Genomic DNA, 20,338 nt, shown 5'->3' on the forward strand with positions numbered 1-20,338 from the left:
AGTGGAACGGCCTGCCTCCAGACGTTGTGGCTGCTCCAACACTGGAGGTTTTTAAAAAGAGATTGGATAGATATTTGCTTGAAAATGGTATAGGGTTTCGTGCCTGAATATGGGGTTAGACTAGAAGACCTCCAAGGTCCCTTCCAATTCTGTTAATCTGTTACTCCCACTCAGACAGTTGATGTCATCTTTCAGTATCAGCGTGTCTTGTCCTAGAAAATGTTCCAGGACTCTTTGCAGATCATTTTAATAGCTTTGTCTTTGCAAAAAAATATCGAGGTAGCCTGCTATTTTTGTCCTATTGCCTTCGAACAATCTTAAGATAGAATACTCCAGATCTCAATGACTCCGTTGCTAACTCTTTATGTTGGCTATCCCATCTTCAGCGCATATGTTTTTGCTCCTTTGTATATCCTTTGTATATATTTTTGCTCCTTTGTATATCCAGCTCCATCTTTATCATCAGAAGAGGCTATCCTAAAAGAACAATTTATTTCTCTACTTTATGGCCAAAGGGGGGATTAACTGTTAATCAGAGTGCTGGAGAGTTGTCATCTTTTGCCACTACTCTTTATGAGCTGTTTGTGGTGCCAGCCTTTAGAGGCATTTGTGTTCAGCTTCACCTGGGAAAAATCTTTGCTGGCTTATTTATGCACATCAAATTTGTTCAAATACAAGTATACTTTGAGCTTCTTCTTTTTTTCCAGAAAACTGGAAAGCCTTCCAGTAAATAATAATTTGGAAATGACATGCTTGCAAATGCTCTGTGACCAGAAAAAGGAAGTATTTCTTCATCCCTGGCACATTTTGTTTAATTTCTTATCCAGCTGTTCAGGTAAAAAGGCAATTGATTTGCTGCACAGGAAGTAAAGGGACAAAGCTATCACTTGCGCTCCTTTACCAGCATGTAGGTTTCCTGAGATTTCCTTTTTACAGGAATTGCATCATTTGCACAATGGCATTATGGCACATGTGATGTCATCGTGGCTTGTACAAAACACGTTGGGAAACAAACTGAGAGAAGATTCTGGGATGGGAGTCAGTAGTGTAACGAAGTAATTTTAATTCTGGGCTTAATGCTTTTGTGGAAAATCCTCTTCATTTGGGAATAGATATTTTGTTTTACAAAAACTCTGGGGAGGGAGGGAGGGAGGGAGGGAGGGAGGGAGGAAGGAAGGAAGGAAGGAAGGAAGGAAGGAAGGAAGGAAAGCATCTTTACAGATAGTCATCTCCATATAACCATTTGCTTAGTGACTGTTACAAGTTACAATGGCATGAAAAATGGGATTTACAAATGGTCCTCACACTTATAACTGTTGCAGCATTCTCACAGGTACAGGATAAAAAATTGGGCATTTCGTAACTGGCATGTGTTTACAACAGTTGCTGTATCCCGGGGTCATTTGCAACTTTTCCAGCTGGCTTCCGGCAAGCAAAGTCAATGCGGGAAGTCGAATTCGCTTAATGACTGCATGAGTCACTGAAGAACAATTGTAGTGTTTTGCCTAACAACCGTGGCAAAAAACAATAGTAAAAATGACCTAACAGCTGCCTTACTTAGCAATGGAAATTCTGGTCCCGATTGTGATTGTAAGTTGAGAAGTATCTGTGATTATATACATGCTTACCTTATGAACTGTTGACTATAAAAACTTTTAAATATATAAGGAGGGAAATCTGTACATTTGTGCCATTTATATTATTTTATTCAATGGATTTATAGGGCCACCCAACTCTTGTGACTCTGGACCATGTCAAGAGTCTGGTATTGATGAAGGGCTTATATGCTGCTTTTCATTTGTCACTCTCTGGTGATCACCTGAGCCAGGAATAGGCAACCTTGGCTCTTTTATGACTCGTGGACTTCAACTCCCAGAATTTCTGAGCTAGCCATGCTGGCTCAGGAATTCTGGGAGTTGAAGTCCACGAGTCATAAAAGAGCCAAGGTTGCCTACCCCTGATTTCTTTGTCTGCCTGGCCCCAGATCTCTCCCTGTCTCAGAAAATGGGGGGACACTCCAGATCCAGTATTTTTGAAGTGGGACTGATTTCAGAATTCTGACTTTTCTCAGTTGGCAATACTGTAGTCGTGGGTTTGTATCAGTAGCAGCATAAGGGGTAGTAACATCAAATCCATAATTTTTACGTTGCTCCTTTTTAGTTTCCACTGGCACAATCTATTATCTGAATCCAGTTGAGTTAAAAAATATTCATGATTCCAAGGGATGATCTGCTGATTTCCAACTCGTAGTTTCCTCCTTGATTTCCTGCCCTTTAGAAATGACAGTCCTAGTCACGGTTGTGCAATTTTACCTTCTGGGTAGCTCTTCTTCCTTCTGTCTCCTCGGTATATTTTGTTTATTCTTTCGTCACAATGCATTAGGGCTGAGTGAGCATTGCTGCACCAAGTAGCATGGAGAAAATGCAAAGCAGCACATCCTGGGTGGTATGGCAGGCAGTGAGTGGGTGGGGGAATGCACACTCTTGGTTGAGATTGCAACCACTGCTTTCCTGTTCTATTTCTTCGCCCATCGTGGCTTAATTTGTTCAATTGTGCAATTGTGTTTGAATCCACAGGAGTCAACAAAGAGGACAGTCCCCCCGGTCTCAAAATTTTATTCTGCTTCTATATGGTTCACATTCTCTTATCTTCCTTTGGCTTCGTTTGCTTTAAAGTTATATCTATTTGAGGACAATTAACCAGTGGAACAGCTTGCCTCCAGAAATTGTGGACGCTCCATCACTGGAGGTTTTTAAGAAGAGACTGGACAGTCACTTGTCTGAGATGTATAGGTTCTCCTGCTTGAGACGGGGGAGCGGGGGCTGGACTAGAAGACCTCCAAGGCCCCTTCCACGTCTATTCTGTTCTAGGGAGCATGTCTTACCTACAGTGTACATTTGACTTTGCCTTTTAACGAGTATGATGGGCAAGAAAGATTATCACTTTATCTTATTTATTTATATCCCGCCTTTATTATTTTTATAAACAACGTAAGGTGGCAAACGGGACGTGGTGGCTCAGTGGGTTAGGACGCTGAGCTCGTCGATCAGAAGATTGGCAGTTTGGCGGGTCGAATCCCGAGTGCCGCATAGCAGAGTGAGCGCCTGTTACTTGTCCCAGCTTCTGCCAACCTAGCAGTTCGAAAGCAGGTAAAAATGCAAGTAGAAAAATAGGGACCACTACGGTGGGAAGGTAACAGCGCTCCGTGCGCCTTTGGTGTCTAGTCATGCCGGCCACGTGACATGGAGACATCCTCAGACAAGCGCTGGCTCTTTGGCTTTGAAACGGAGATGAGCACTGGCCCCTAGAGTTGGAAACGACTAGCACGCATGTGCGGGGAAACCTTTACTTTTACCCTTTTAAGGTGGCAAACATACCTAAACATATTCTTCCCTCTGTTCTGTACCAGCCTGCTACCGGCCCTGCAGCAAAAGCAGGGACAACCCCTTTACAAACAGCAAGAGGCTGGAATAAAGCCTGCCAAATTTATTAACATAAAACAGAGCAAGACAAGACACCAACCATGAAACAGGAGCTATGAAACAGGAACTATCCAAGTGGTTGCCTTCAGCAAACTAGCCCTCCCACACATTCCCCTTAAATACAGTTCAGGGCGTGGCCTCTCTCTGCCTCCTTCCGAGGTGCCCCATTGCCTTCCTCTGTTTACTCCTGATTGACTGCCTCCTGCGTCGGGCGTCCTTGAACAGGGCCAGCTGTGGGTCATCTTCATCCACGCTGTCAGGCTCACACAGCTGGCTCTCCGTCGTGACCAGCTGGGAGGGGCCCGGCTGAGGGCTCTGCGGAGCCTCAAGGCCATCATCAGCAAGCTCTTCAACACCCCCCTCCTCCTCCTCTGAGTCGTCCGACCCAACTGCCGAACCCACAGGCTGACCCTGAATCACAACACCCTCCTCCTATTTTCCCCACACAATAACCCTGTGAGGTGGCTTGGGTTGAGAGAGAATGACAGACCCAAAGTAACTCGGCTGGTTTGTTTGTATTTTTATAAAACCTATGCCTTGCTTATCAGCTCTCGAGGGACGATGGATGTAACAGCAATTTGGTTGATAGCCGGCATGTTATTTCATTTCTTCATTTAATTTAAGGGCCGCATACAAGAAAAATACCTTGCTGGATTAGAGCTAAATATTATCCAGTCCATTGTGGGTTGCACATTTGGCAACAACTGTGTTACTAACTTAGCAACTGCAGTGATTCAATTAACAACTGTGGCAAAAAAGGTCATAAAATGGAGCAAAGGTCACTTAACAACTGTCTTACACAGCAACAGAAATTTAGGGCTCAGTTGCGGTCATAAGTCAATGATTACCTGTTTACATACACATGTGCATAGATATCAATCAACAATTTAGAATAAAATCCAAAGAAGCAAAGTGCAACAAATAGACAAAATAAAGGTATGTTACTGGCCACACTCTACTGTATCTTGCATCTTTACCTACTCATAATGAAATTCTCAGGATGATATATGTATGCCTCTTTCCTTTCAGCTGTCCGAGCAGAGAGATGTAGAAGTTAATAGTCTATCGTGGCCCCACGTGCAACTTTTTACAACTCTGAACCCCATAATAGATCTTGGCCAATTGAAGACTCCCAGAATTTCCTTGACCAGTGGCCCCCAACCTTTGTGGCTTGGCGGCCCGGTGAGGGGAGAAAGGGCCCCTCAACTCCAAATAGACTGTGACCCAGGGGTTGGGGACCCCTGCCCTAGACAGCCGGACTGGCTGGGGAATTCTGGGAATTGAAGTCCACAGATTTTCAAGTGGCCAAGCTTCAGAAACTGCCATCAAATTTTAGACGATTGATTAGTCCCAATAGGGTGAAATTTGTCACTCCTAGTGGTCCTCCTAGTGGTCAGTGTACCCCCAAGTGGTCAATATACCAATGAAGAATGGACATCTCAAACATTATCAGTGAGATGGATAGGTTCACTTCACCCAAGAGTGGGTGGGACAGCATGGCAGGTTCTGGGCAGTGGTGGGATTCAGCCAGTTCACACCACTTTGGCAGAACCGGTAGCTAATTTTTTGTTGCCCAGACCCAGAATGGGCATCCACACAGAGAACTGGTTGTTCACATATTTGAATCCCACCACTGGTTCTGGGGTTAAACTGTATTTTTTTATTTTTTATTTATTTTAATTCCATTTATATCCCGCCCTTCTCCGAAGACTCAGGGCGGCTTACAAGCTTAGCAGTAGCCTTCATTCTATGTATATGCCTGCTTGTTAGGGCTTTCACACACACCCCAAGCGGCATTATTACAAAGTCAGCTTAATTGCCCCCAACAATCTGGGTCCTCATTTTACCTACCTCGGAAGGATGGAAGGCTGAGTCAACCTTGAGCCTGGTGGGATGCGAACCTGCACTAATTGCAGGCAGCTGGTGTTACTTAAGGAGGCATTAGCCCACTGCTCCACCAAGGCTCTCTGTAAAATGATTTCTTTGGTTTTTATTTTTTTTTAAATTTTACCAGCTCTACCTTATGAACTATGATTTATGACTTAACATCTGTATGAATCCACTCAGTTATGGTTTATGCAAACAGTCCATAAATTATGGGCTGGTTACTAGACTGCCAGTTCTTCATGCTGGCCTGCTTTGGTCAGGACTTGGGGAGAATTAACACCTGTGGATTGTACAAAATACTGTAGGACAGTGATGGCGAACCTTTTAGAGACCGACTGCCCAAACTGCAACCCAAAACCCACTTATGTATCATCGGGTGTCGGGTGGGCGAGGCCCATTGGGTGGGCGTGGCTGCAGTGGTAATGGCAGACTGGGTGGGCCTAAAAAGTTCAATTAATCAATTCCAACTTTGCGAGATCTTTTTTTTCCCTGCGAGAAGTTGAAATTGATTGATTGAACCTTTTTTTTTGTTTTTGCACATGGCGGTGGAAGCCTAAAGCGAAAAGGTTTTATAAAACCCAGCTGAAGGCCTAGGACTGAGGCAATGGCGCGCGTGCCCACAGAGAGGGCTGTGCGTGCCACCTGTGGCATGAGTGCCATAGGTTTGCCACACTTGGGAGCATCTCCCAAGTCCTATTACAGCTTCATAGCAGCCCTGTAAGATAGACTGGGTCTGAGCGATGTTGATTATTTATTAGATTTTTATACCAACTCCATTACTTTATAAGTAACTCAAGGCTGCGAACATACCTGATGTTTCATCCTCCTCCTGTTTTCCCCACAACAACAACCGTGTGAGAGGGTTGGGCTGAATGACTCACCCAAAGTCACCCAAACAGAATTCATGCCTAAGCAGGACTAGAAGTCAAAGTTTTCTGGCTTCTATCTAGGCCACAGGTCTGCAACCCGCGGCTCCGGAGCCACATGCGGCTCTTTCAGCCGTCTCCTGCGGCTCCCAGTCCTCTGCCATGTGCAGTCCAAAAAAAAAAGAAGGTGGGACTAAAAAAGTTCAACCAATCAATTCAAATATGCAGGGTAGGTGCATATCTCGCCTTGGCTCCACTCTTCAGTCAAACCCTGTTCTGCGCATGCGCGCATGTACGCGCATGTGCACACATTTTTTGCGGCTCCCAGTTTTTCCTTTTGTGAGGGAACCGGTTCCGAGTGGCTCTTTCACTGTTTCAGGTTGCTGACCCCTGATCTAGGCCAATGCTTTAACCACCACACCAAGCTGCAACTGTTCTTGAAAGTTATAGACTAAACACGGCTCTTCTGTGTTTGCATATTTTTATGTTTCTGTTAGATAATCCCTAAGCAGTTTGGTCTGCCGCCATATCATCCAGTTCATAGCCATTTAATTTTTTTTTCTATTCAACTATTTCCACTTCACAGTTGTTCTGAAAACAGGAAATTGGTCGTTTCTTGTGGGGTGGGGGGTGGGGAAGAATGAGGGCAGGCTGGCGGAAATGAGAGATGCAGAGGCCTCTACGCAGAAGTAAAACTCAGGAAATGGGTTACTGCGTTTAGTGAAGAAGGAAGGAAAGGACATAGAAGTATGCCAGAAATGTCTTGGTGTAACAACATTAAGAGCAGGGCAAAAGGACAGAATACGGGATTCTGGGATTCTTGAAATTCCCTACTGAGAAAAGACAAAACGTTTCTTGTCTTCACTGCCTTGAAAACATCTGAGGCCATGTGACTTTGAAACCTTGAGTGCTCTATAAAGGCCTCTCTATATATCTTTTGTACTTTGTATGATGATGTTAGCAACTTGGCATGTTCTCTGACCTGGGGTGATCCCTGGTGGAAGGATTTGGAGATGAGAAGTAGAAAAAGAAAGTACTCCACTATGAAAATCAGCATAGTCTAGACCAGCGTTTTCCAACCTTAGGAACTTGAAGATGCGTGGACTTCAACTCCCAGAATTCCCCAGCCAGCATAGCTGGCTGGGGAATTCTGGGAGTTGAAGTCCACGCATCTTCAAGTTCCTAAGGTTGGGAAATGCTGGTCTAGACTGGGTTTCACAAGCCATGATTTCCTTAACCAAGTTATAGGTAGTCCTCGACTTACAGCTGTAACTGAGCCTGCAATTACAGTCATAGCCAGTTGCTAAGAAAGTCCTCACATGTGACCATTTTGTAGTGGTCATTAAGCAAATGCCACAGTCACATAAGTGAACCCCTTGCCCGCAATGGATTTTTTTTTTTTGCCAGAAACTGGAAATGCAGAGAACAAAGTAAACTGCGATCTGCAGGACAGTGCAAAGTACCTTTTGGGGGTGGGTTAGGGTTTGTCATAACTTTGAACAATTGCTAAGTGGGACTCTCTGCATATGTCGGTAAGCTAAAATTGATTGTGTTCAGGGATATCCACAACAGGGCAGAGGCAAGCCTGCAATCTAAACCCCCACCCTCGTTTACCTGCATTATGATACATGTAAAAAAAAGGGACAAGCCTTGATGATCAAAGATGGTGGTCACCGTCTTGACTTTTTTGAACCTCTTGCAGGCACCCCTGGCTGAGCCTTAAACAGCGGCTATCTCAATAAACCAAAATATCCTTCAGTTCAGTCACTGTGGGAAGAAAGCTGTGTTATGCTTGGCGTTATTGTGATCAATTAAAATGACTGACGTACTTATCTACTATCCCAGCTTCCACAAATAAAACCAGGGATTTCATGGTAATGTCTACATTTAATAAGGGCCTCCCATTTTTAAAGTAAAACTGCTTCGTTAAAAATAAACAAAAAGTTCTTGGTGACTTTTGCACATAGATGGTCCTTGACGTAGGGCCGACACTGAGCAAATGCTTAGAATGTTAGATGATTTTGTTCAGGAATTTGGTTAGCTCACTTTCTGAGATATTTCCTTTTGTTGTTAATCCCTCAGATCTTCCCTGTCTCCCAGCAAGATAGAACTGGGCTGTTTTGAACTGTCGCTCCCCCTACTGCACTATGCTTTCTTCTCTCTAAAGGTCTCTTATACATTTGCAAATCCCAGGGTCTCCACATCTTGCTAGAAATTCCCTAATGTGGATGAATGCTGCTCAGCGGTCCACGTTGGAAGGGAGGAAGACATCTTACAGATGTTTCTCCCACAAAGGCTTGTGTGGTGCAAGCACCCTGCTTCCTCCCGACACACCCTGGCTTTCTTTCCCTTTGCTTTTTCCCATCCCTCCACATCTGGCTGTGCAGTTTTGCCAACGGGCATCTCCACCCCAACCAGCATCTCTGCTGTCCCCCCCCCCACACTCGCCACCCACAGCAGCTGCTCTGCCCTACCCGCAGGTCTGCCCCCCCCCAAGGAATGCAGCAGGTCTGAGTCACCCGCTCAGTCTCTAAATAAGGGCAGAAGCGCTTGGTCCGGGGTGGGAGGGCCAGGACAGCTGCCTGAGGCCATATCTTGGGAGAAGCCAGGACCTCCCTTCCTGCACATGCTGTCACAGATGAGAGTCTGATACTACTCCCGGAAGAAATGCTTTGCTATCCAAAAGCTAATGATGAACCAAATGCCACATGCCCATTTTGTACTGGTAGTTACAGTCTCTTGCTGTACTTTAAAAGAAGTTTCCATGTGCCAATCTCAACTGCTGGTGACTACATAAATATAATCTCGGCACCAATAAATGTCTTCTTCTTCTTCTTCTTCTTCTTCTTCTTCTTCTTCTTCTTCTTCTTCTTCTTCTTCTTCTTCTTCTTCTTCTTCTTCTTCTTCTTCTTCTTCTTCTTCTCCTTCTCCTCCTCCTCCTCCTTCCCCCTCCCCCCTTCTCTTCCTCCTCTTCTCCTCCTCCTCCCCCACCTTTCCCTTCAACTCCATAAAGCCATTGTCAACTCCACGCTTCCTTCATCTTCCCTCCAAATGCCAATTCCGCTCAGTCAACCACAGTTGTGCAGCAACCAGAGCAACAGCGCTGGTGGCCAGAGCCCAGTTTGTCCAGTCAGCAGCTATACCAATCCCAACTCAGCTGTGAAAGTTTCCAAAAATTAGATTTGACATAGAGGATCCTGGAGTGATGAATGGAATTAAGTTGGGGGTTATGATGCTTTGGAAAGAAGGATCAAACTCATCTCCTACTTTCTCCAAACTAGTGTAGTTTAGGCTCAGTTGGGACTGTTCACTTTTTACTCTTTTTCTAAAATTGCTACCCTTGGTAGCTACGTTCACATGGGGAGCCTACCCAGGATAAATAGTGGTTTGCTGAATTCAGTTTTCTCAATTCGCGGAATACGGAGAACAACACTCCATTCTGCCCAGGCTACATTTAAAGAGTACCCCGGATTAAAACATGGTTCATGTGTATTGTGCAAACAGAGTTAGTGTGTTAAACAGTGCCTTGAGTCTTGACCCATTGAAATGGAATGCAGCACAAACCCTTTTTTGCCGATTTCTTCTGATCAAATGGGTGTTAAAGGGGAACACAAGCCAGACAGTTTCTCCACAGCCTTTTTTCCCTGTACCTTCAAGTACATTGTGGGACAAGTGACTATTTCAGATCCTAACTTAACGTACGTTTGTGTGACCCAAGGCAAAAAAGTGTTCCTCTGACATAAGTTTTTCGGAGACATGGTAAGAAGCATGTCAACTGAATCGTTCATTCGTGTATCTGTAAATATATTGTACATATGTGCATACACCACCCATAGGGAATAAAAGGGGGGAAAACAGTGCGTAGAAGAGCAACAAAGATTAGAGGACTGGAAGTTAAAACATATAAAGAACAATTGCTTGAATTCGGTATAATTAATTTAATGAAGAGAAGGGCGAGGGGTGATATGATAGCAGTGTTCCAATATCTCAGGGGCTGCCACAAAGAAGAGGGAGTCAAGCTATTCTCCAAAGCATCTGAGGGGCAGGACAAGAAGCAATGGATGGAAACTAATCAAGGAGAGAAGCAACTCAAGGAGAAATTTCCTGACAGAACAATTAACCAGTGAAACAATTTGCCTCCACAAGTTATGTATGCTCCAATACTGGAAGTTTTTAAGAAGAGTTTGAACAACCATTTGACTGAAATGGTATAGGGTCTCCTGCCTGAGCAGGGGGGCTGGACTAGAAGACCTCCAATGTCCCCTCCAATTCTGTTATTCTGTTGTTAATCCTTATGGGTGGTCTATGTCTTCCTCAATTTGGGTCATCTACCAGAGTCTGGGAGACCGAGGATTCTGCGTAGCATCTTAGCTGTTCCTAGCACTGCTCTCTACTGGACAGAGAGCTTAGAACATAGAAAATAAAATCCTAGGGCTGGAAAGGACCTCCAAGGTCTTCCAGTTTTGAGGTTGTTCCTGAGATCTGTTGGAGCCAATCTCCCAATTTAGGAGTCACAGCCCTGAGTGTTCCTACCACAACAGGGACCACTTTGGCCTTTTCCTTCCACGTTCTCTCTCATTCTCGCTTCAGGCCCTGGAACTTCTCCAGCTTTGAGTACTCCTGATGTTGCTGTCAATTGGCACTGATTTTTGATTATAATATAATACTAATTAGTAATATAACATATAACCAATTAGTTTTAGTTAACACCCAATGATTTCTGTCGACCTGTTGTATTTTTTTAAAAGAAAGTGGTGAAAAGGGTATTAGATGGTGGGGATTATAGAAGAAAAATCAGGACAGCAGTGCCTTTGATTGACTTAGAGGGGAAAATAAAAGATTCAGTAAAAGGGGGCTTTGAGTTTGTCAATCATTTCAGGGCCTTTGCACTCACTGCAACATTCAAAATCACAACAGAGGACCACAAACACCCTAACTCCATGGCTTGAAACCCAGATCTGTTGAGGATTATGAGAGCTGTTACCCCACACATCTAGAAGACCTGTGGTTGGGAAGATTGATTTATGTTTCATTAAGACCATTGCTAAGGAATTCATGTTTCTTTGGACGGTTCTGTGGCTTTAAGTGATAGCATTTTATTCATATAAAAACAAATAGAAAGATCTTCCTAAATTTTTGGATTTCTTGTAGGGATAGCATAGTATTACACAAAGAGTGAGGGCAGACTTGGTATCAGATTAGGAAATATACATATAAATACATGTAAATATAAGGACCTTGAAAGGAGGCCTAATAACATATCCGTTGGATAGTTTTGCTGGCATTTGAAGATCAAGTTGCTGTTAAACAGAGCAGAGTTGTCCGAACCAGCCTCTATTGCCCCTGCTGTCAATGTGATCTACAAACCAATCTCTGCCTCTCCTCCTCCGCCTTCACCTTTACCCTTGTCATTAATAGACTTCACTTAATTGGGATTAACTTGGGATTAATTCCCATGGGAACTACCTGAGAAGTAGATAAGGTCAAAGATTGCCTCTTCTGAATTCTCTGCAGCAGGGCTGGGAAGAACCTGGACTGGAATGGGGAAGGGGCCAAGGCAGGAGCCTTCATACCATTTCAGGTGGCCCTCCACTTATGACCACCACCGAGCCCCAAATTTCCATTGCTAAGGAGGATAGTTGTTAAGTGAGTTTTGCCCTATTTTACCTTTGACCTTTCCTTCCACCGTTGTTAAGTGAATCACTGCAGTTGTTCAATTAGTAACATGGTCATTAAGTGAATCTGTTTTCCCCATTGACTTTGCTCGTTGGAAGATCGCAGAAGGTGGATCTCACGACCCCAGGACACTGCAGTTGTCACAAAGACATACCAGTTGCCAGGCACCCAAATTTTGATCACGTGACCATGGGGATGCCACAACCGTTGTTAAGTGTGAATAATAAGTCATCAGCCACTTTTTTCACCGCTGTTGCGACATCAAATGGTCATTAAACAAATAGTTGTAAGTTGAGGACAGTAAAGGAAAGCGAAGCATGGCGATAAGACCTCACCTTTCTTGGGCAGAATTGGAGAAACCCTGCCAGCTTTCCGATTAAAAATAAGCTTCCTGAGTTTGCAAACCTCAACCTGCGCAACGAATCATTTATAGAGTACATTTGAAAGCTGCACAAATGAAGTGCTTGGTGTTTTTTTTAATTGTGTCTTTTCTTTGCATTTTTTTTCTTTGTGGCTTTTCTTATATCAACCCTGGGAGGCAAGTGGTGCCAACAGATCTATTTCCAATTCAGGGACTGGGGCCATGTAGGCTGAGAATTCTGGAAGTTGACATCCATAAATCTTAGTTGGGGAAGGATCCCCCCACCTTCTGTCAAATTTTGCAAGTGGTATAGGAGCAAGCTCGGCAAGATTATTACCTTCATGCCCTTCTTTCATAAGAGATGAAAAACAGGATCTTCAGTTAGACCTAGGAAAATCCCTCTTATGCTTGGCTTCTCTAATTCAGCGTGGAATTAGACTTATAGGGCAAAACATTTTCTCCTGTATTTTTTTCTTCTGCCACCCACCTCTTCACGTTGCTGAGTTTTTAGCTTGCCAAAAAGCCACATAGTCTGGTTTAAACTCTTACCTCATGCACAAGAAAAGATGGAACTCCAGATGGAATCTGCTACCAGGACCTTCAGTACAAACCCTCATTCATTAAAAGCATTCATGGGACACAGGAAATGTCTGCTGTACATGCTCACAGGCACTCTTTGTTACTTCACATTGTTTCTGAACGCCTGCTCTATAAGTTGTTGCCACCGAAATAGGTCAGGGGTCTTCAAATTTGGCCCTTTTATGACTTGTGGACTTCAACTCCCAGAATTCCTCAACCAGGCACGCTGGCTGAGGAATTCTGGGAGTTGAAGTCCACAAGTCATAAAAGGGCCAAGTTTGAAGACCCCTGAAGTAGGTTCTTCTCAACTGCCCCTTGATCTCCGAGGCCAGGGCGAGCCCTTGACCCAAACTTTCCATCCTGTTAGATAGCTTTTATTCTAAATAAGATCAATTCTGCAATCCGCTGCATGCTTATTATGGAACACACCCATTAAGCTTTGTCTCTTGAGATCTGCCCAGAAAGCTTTAAAGAGAAGCTGGATCTTCAGGAGCAGCTAGGAAACTCTGTGGAAACTTCAAGAGCAGGTCTATAAGATGGAGCTAGATGGACCAATTGACAAACGCAGCATAAGGGAGCTGGCCCACAATTTGAAGGTGTAGCTGTCAGTTTGCCACTCTGATCCCTCGCCCCTCCCCACTATTCATTTACTTAACACTGTAAGCTCATTTGATAGGGTAACTTTGTGTTTTTATTCATATATTTGATATTTATACCTCTTTTATTATTTTTATAAATAAGTCAAGGTGACAAATTTGCCTAATACATCTTCCTCCTATTTTCTCCACAACAAAAATCCTGTGAGGTGGGAAATGAAGATTGGCCCAAGGTCATAGCGCTGGCTTTCATGCCTAAAACAGAACTAGAACCCACAGTGTCCTGGTTTCTAGCCAAGACCTTAACCATTATACCAAACTGGCTCTTGCTGGTGTTTTTTTCCCCAGGTGTTCTTGCTATGTAGCACACATTACTGTGCACATATTGACGTGAACCGCAAATGGGGCTCATCCTGTGGGGAGGCTGGCTTGAGATCAGTTAGACAGCCTATCTAAGCATCTTGACTATCTATCTATCTATCTATCTATCTATCTATCTATCTATCTATCTATCTATCTATCTATCTATCTATCTATCGTAAAGGTAAAGGTTCCCCCGCATATGCGTACTAGTCGTTTCCAACTCTAGGGGCCGGTGCTCATCTCCATTTCAAAGCCGAAGAGCCAGCGCTTGTCCGAGGACGTCTCCGTGGTCATGTGGCCGGCATGACTAGACACCAAAGGCGCACAGAGCGCTGTTACCTTCCCACCGTAGTGGTCCCTATTTTTCTACTTGCATTTTTACGTGCTTTCGAACTGCTAGGTTGGCAGAAGCTGGGACGAGTAACAGCCGCTCACTCTGTTACGCGGCACTCGGGATTCGACCCGCCAAACTGCCGACCATCTGAGCTTGTTGAAGCTCAGCGTCCTAACCCACTGAGCCACCGCATCCCTTTTCTATCTAATGTATATACCATCTAATTCCCTATGACTTTGAGAGATTCTCATGGGATACCTTCCTCTTGTTATTTTTGACTGCTGGGCGTTCTTGCATATTAAGCTAGTGGATGACAAAAAGCATACCTGATTCTAAAGTCACAGAAAAGGAAAGGAACCACTAGGAATATGTGGTCCAATTCTGTGCAGAGAGCATGGACATAAATTAAACCACCCCTGAGAGGTAGCCTTTTAGTCTCTTCTTAAAAATCTCCAAGGATGACAGAATCTATAAGCTCTTCTCTCACACCCAAGAGATACCCTCTGGCCACAGGAGTGCCTATGGGGCAATTTAATATTATTTTCTGAAAGTTTATCACCTGGTGTAGTGTATGATCTGGGATGGTCAGGCGTCCTAGGAAAGGATTTATTGGCCACAAGTTTGCAACCTTTTTGTTTATATATCCTAAGACACTGCAGTCACTTTTCCTTGTAATCCCTTAAATTTTTTGGGGGGTGGGGGGAGTTTATTCAAATTTCTGCCATTTAACCCAAGCAAATTACAATAAATCTTTTTGAGAACAGCTGAAGAAGCAGGACATGAGAAGGTATTTATTTATTTATTTATTTATTTATTTATTTATTTATTTATTTATTTATTTATTTATTTATTGAACTTATATACCGCCCTTCTCCCATAGGACCCAGGGCGGTTCACAAGGCAATTAAAACAACATACAATACAAAAAGTTAATATCAATTAAAATAGATTAAATTATCCTTGATTAAAAATCTAAAACCCCTATAACTCTGATTTAAAAACCCAATTACAATAAGTTAAAAAATTAAAAATTCTCACTCCTGGCCGGAAAGCTCAAAGAGCCAGGTCTTCAGGTCCCGGCGGAATGAACGAAAATCAGGGGTAGTCCTGAGCTCTACGGGTAACTGGTTCCAAAGGGCAGGCGTGCCCACAGAGAAGGCCCTACCCCTGGGTGTTGCCCGCCGGCAATCTTTTGCCAGCGGCACCCTAAGAAGGCCCTCCCTGTGGGAGAGCACAGGACGAAGGGAACTTGATGCCGGCAGCAGGTGTTCCCTCAGATATCCTGGACCCAAGCCATTAAGGGCTTTATAGGTCATCACCAGCACCTTGAATCTCACCCGGAGGGCAACCGGAAGCCAGGAGTCCTTGATGCTATCTGAGCTTGGTTATTTTCTTGCAGATATTTCATTATGCAAACTAGGTAACATCATCAGTGTTAGCACTTAGGATACTACCTACAGTAGTTTGGATAATGAAAGGTCTGCAAGAAAACAACCAAGGTCAGGGACCCCTCATTTCAACCCTGAGCTACAAATATTCTCCTTTTTTGATAAGAGGGTTTTGCTGCAAGGCAGACATAATTGGCTATCTTGCCTGCATCTTTTCCCTTAATTTAGTTCTCCAGAGGCCACACATACTCAATTACACACTTTCCTTTAATCTTACTGGGCTTTCCAGATGAGCTGTAGTACAACTCCCATGTTCCCATCCTGGACTAAAATGTGCATTTCTCCTATGGCTCTAAATGTAGCTACTGCACCATAAGTGCAGCTCAAACTCATTAAGCCTTTGTTTTCTTATAAGTCATCTTTTGCTTCCTAAGAGATTTAACCCCTGGAGTCTGACGGAATTACCTGTATATTACAGTATAGCCTCCCTTCAGAGAGTAAAGGGCAGACTACGATTTGCTGGAACTTTAAAGACCATCTCTGTTGAAGAGGGAGACTTAAGGTAGAAGCAGATGTGTACCAATAGCATTCATTTATACTTACAATGGATATCTATCTATCTATCTATCTATCTATCTATCTATCTATCTATCTATCTATCCAACAACCCTGGACAGCTTACAACATAAAAAAAATGAAAAACATTAAAATCATCCATCATAAAAACACAGCAGATAAAAACATTAAGAGATAAAATCATTGACACAAGATGGTTAAGAAGGGAGCTAGACATACTGGTGGCAGGGGGGAAAGGCGAGGTAGGGGTGGCGGTGGTAGATGAATTTTGATTTGTCAATCACCTCCAGCACAAAGCTTCCCCATTGGGTCTCCAAGCCATCTGATGTATGATATGATAATATGAGGTAATTTATATCCCATCTTACCTTGAGGAGCTCAAAGCAGCGTAGGTGGAGCATGGTTGGCCTTCCCCAAGGCTTGTTCCATCTAGGCGTCTTAAAAGGGCCAGCTCTATGGAGATTTAGCAATTCGTGCCTCTTCAAATTGTTTTCTGGGCAATGTATCAAAGTATTAAATTAATAGACCTTATTTTCACATAAAAAGGTAAAGGTAAAGGTAAAGGTTCCCCCGCACATGCGTGCTAGTCGTTTCCGACTCTAGGGGCCGGTGCTCATCTCCGTTTCAAAGCCGAAGAGCCAGCGCTTGTCCGAGGACATCTCCGTGGTCATGTGGCCGGCATGACTAGACACCAAAGGCGCACGGAACGCTGTTACCTTCCCACCGGAGCGGTCCCTATTTTTCTACTTGCATTTTTACGTGCTTTCGAACTGCTAGGTTGGCAGAAGCTGGGACGAGTAACAGGCGCTCACTCTGTACTGGAGCTAAAACATATAACAAACGGTGGCTGGAATTGGGTATGTCTAGTTTAATGAAGAGAAGGACGAGGGGTGACATGATAGCTGTGTTCCAATATCTCAGGGGCTGCCACAAAGAAGAGGGAGTCAAGCTATTCTCCAAAGGCAGGACAAAGAAGCAATGGATTGAAACTAATCAAGGAAAGAAGCAACCTAAAACTAAGGAGAAATTTCCCAAAAGTTAGAACAATTATTCAGTGGAACAACCTACCCCCAGAAGCTGTGAATGCTCCAACACTGGAAGTTTTTAAGAAGAGACTGGACAGCCATTTGCCTGAAATAGTATAGGGGTTTCCTGCCTGAGAATGGGGTTGGACTAGATGACCTCTAAGGTCCCTTCAATTATTTTATTATTATTATTATTATTATTATTATTATTATTATTATTATTATTATTATTATTATTATTAATTATAATAATAATAATAATCTGGTGAAGACTTTCCAACTGATGTCCTACAAATGTGAATTCTTCAGCTCCATATTTTACTCTATTCTCTGTGGATTAAGGGGATGGAAGTCCATCATATTTGTATGGCATCTCAAAGGCATCAAATAAGGGAAGGCAAATCTAGTTTGAAATGGGCCAAGAACCTGATCTTGCACCATGCTGTTGTGGTATTTACCTTCCATCCATCCATCTATCCCCCTTTTTCTCCATCTGCAGCTTAAGATTTCATTCAGTGAGAACCAGCTGGAGAGGACCTTCCAGTACCCATCAGAGAGTTCCCTACTGGAGGAGTTTGGGCCCCCAGAAGAGTCAGAATCTTTGGTTAGCACAAACCCCAGCGGTGATGAGGAAGAAGAAGAAGAGGAGTTGCTGCTGCTTCATCGTGGCCTCCCTGGCCTGCTCAGGAGCAAACCACTTATTGTAGGTGAGTATCTGGGATCCCCGGGTAATGCTTGGATTAGAGTGGATTGCAAAATCTTTCCCCAATCACTCTTGACACAGTTTCTGTCTCTTTAGCTGGGTTTTGAATTGTAACTTGTAAGTTACAATTGGAAACTAACCAAGGAGAAAAGCAAGCTAGAACTAAGGAGAAACTTCCTGACAGAACAATTAATCAGTGGAACGACTTGACTCCAGAAGCTGTGAATGCTCCAACACTGGAGGTTTTAAAGAAGAGATTGGACAATTATTTATCTGAAATGGTATAGGGCTTCCTGCCTGAGCAGGGGGTTGGGCTAGAAGACCTCCAAGGTCCCTTCCAACTCTGATATTCTGTTATACTGTTATACAAAGTTGGGCTACGATGGGCTGGCAACTGGTTCTGTTTATTGGAAAAAGAAGAAGAGTCTTGTAGACAACTGCCATCATACAGAGATTGAGGAGTTGTTACATATCTGTCTGTTGTTTGACTGGAAACAGCCGATGTTGTACGTAGTGCTTGAAAGCTTCCCTAGCTACAAAAATCCCTGCATATTTTCATACAGTGGGAACTTTCAAGCATGTTACAGCTGGAAACGTTCATAAATATCAACCCCTTGCTGATAAAAAAAAGCACATTCACTGAGTTGAATTCAAGATTCGGTGAAGGAATTATATAATCCATTTCCATGTCAGACAGAGCTTTCAACAGCCTTGAAGGAATATTTGTGTTATGATTCTGATGAACAGAATTATATCTGACAGTAAACAACAAAAGGAGAGCAAAGTTTTTTTTTAAATGATCCATCTACAAATATTTGTAATTGAGATTGGATGAAAACCCTATTTTTCATCCAGATCTCTTTCCCCCCACACACAAAAAACCCCCACCCTGTACCATTATAAATAGGTGAGAGACTTGTAAAACCAGAAATGCTATAGTTGGAAGAATAGAAGTAAACAGGAGCCTTAGAGATAATACTGAAGTGCCATCTAAAGGCCTTTTTAACAAGTGCCAAAAGGGGGAATGCAAACCCAGGAGTTGTTCTTTTCCTCCTTTGCTAACTATGCTGATATTCTTTCTTTCCCTTTTTCTAGATGAGTCCTGTCGGCGATAGCTTATCGTCTTTCTTTCCTGGTACAGGAAAAGGTGGAATCTATTTCCAGACTGAAGCCGTGTTTCAAAATCCTTCGGCTGGACCTTGAATCTCTTTTTGTCTTCCAATGACTGACACACCAAGGAAAAAGAAACCGGGACCAATAAAGACCTATCAGCCTTTTCCTACAGTTTTGAATGCTGTACATTTCTTCCTTCAGGAGTTAACACAGCATCTTCACCCTTGTTATGGCTCTTCTCTCCACGTTGACCCTGAAAACAGAGCCTCTTGGCTTAGGAAAAACTACCCCACATCTAGATGGCTCCAAACCGAGCGAAATGCAGCCCAATCTAGAAGGGAATCTCAACCAATGTTTTTCCTTCTGCTCCTGTCAGTCGCTGAGGAGCCTGTGGACATGTTTTAAAACTTTCCCTGAGGAAAGTACCATTGAACCTTCAAACACCAAGGGCTAACATCGTTGACCTATTTTACTCCTTACCATCAACCACACAGCATTTGAAAGCTTCAGCTCCGGGCTGAGGGACATTGATGTAACTTTGTCTGGTTGTTGTTGTCGTTGTTTTTCTGCTTTTTTTCTTTATAAAGTATCTTGTCTTGTTATGATGTTTAAAGGAAAACAAAGCAAAGCACCATTTGGGGTGGGGGGGGGGGCGACCGAGGAACGTTACACACTGCTTATCAGTATTCTGGGGTGGGAGGGGGGCCATTGAAGAGGAAGTCAATTCAACATAGCATGACTCTAGGTGTGAGTAATATGGCATGCAACTGGGCAATGGGGACGGGCCTCTCTGTGTTTTAAATCAAGAGCACTTAGTAAGGCATGGAACTGAGCAATTAGGGAAAGGTTATCTCTGCACAGGGGCAGAGACCGTTGTTCTTTGTGGTGGCATTTTGTGTTTTCTCTCTCTTTGAGTTCAGGCTGAGGCGGTCTTGTGGGACTGCCAGGCTAAAGTATGGAAGTGGAACAAGGGGGGCGGGGGAGGGAGGCAGGGTGGTGGTGGAATGGACAAACAAAGCAGAATCAGGAGAAAAATACAACTTCTGGTGTTAGTCGTATCCATTTCATGTTTAGAATTCACAACTCATATGGACTTAGATGGGTGGGCTTGAAGTGAAGTGAACGGAGCCTTGAATGTTAAAAAATGAAGTGATGCTTTCAGGGGTGGCCACAGGGGAGGGTACAAAAGGTATGGATGGTATCCACAACCACACACTCAAAGGACTGCCCCTTCAGTTGGACAATTGTGGCTTCCAAATTGACCTCTCCCCCCCAGATGACTTTGGATTCTTTGTCCCCAAAATGTATTATTACTAGTAGAAATAATACTAGTAATATTATTGTTCTACCATCCATTGTGATAAGTACAGGTAATCCTCACTTAATGAC

The 20,338-nt window shown here is 43.5% G+C and overlaps 1 protein-coding gene across 3 annotated transcripts in view; it reads left to right on the plus strand.

The window, feature by feature from the left end:
• The window catches only part of PPP1R18 (protein phosphatase 1 regulatory subunit 18), a 46,211-nt gene extending 26,635 nt beyond the window's left edge, over positions 1-19,576 (plus strand). For all 3 annotated transcript variants that reach the window (XM_081320110.1, XM_081320108.1, XM_081320109.1), the window contains 2 exons: positions 17,633-17,840; positions 18,932-19,576. In XM_081320110.1, the coding sequence (XP_081176236.1) occupies positions 17,633-17,840; positions 18,932-18,951 (228 nt within the window). In that variant the 3' untranslated portion in view covers positions 18,952-19,576. The remainder of the gene's footprint in view (positions 1-17,632; positions 17,841-18,931) is intronic.
• Positions 19,577-20,338: the final 762 nt, after the last annotated feature.

This window comes from Vipera berus, assembly GCF_964194415.1.
Source record: "Vipera berus genome assembly, chromosome: 2".
NCBI lineage: Eukaryota > Metazoa > Chordata > Lepidosauria > Squamata > Viperidae > Vipera > Vipera berus.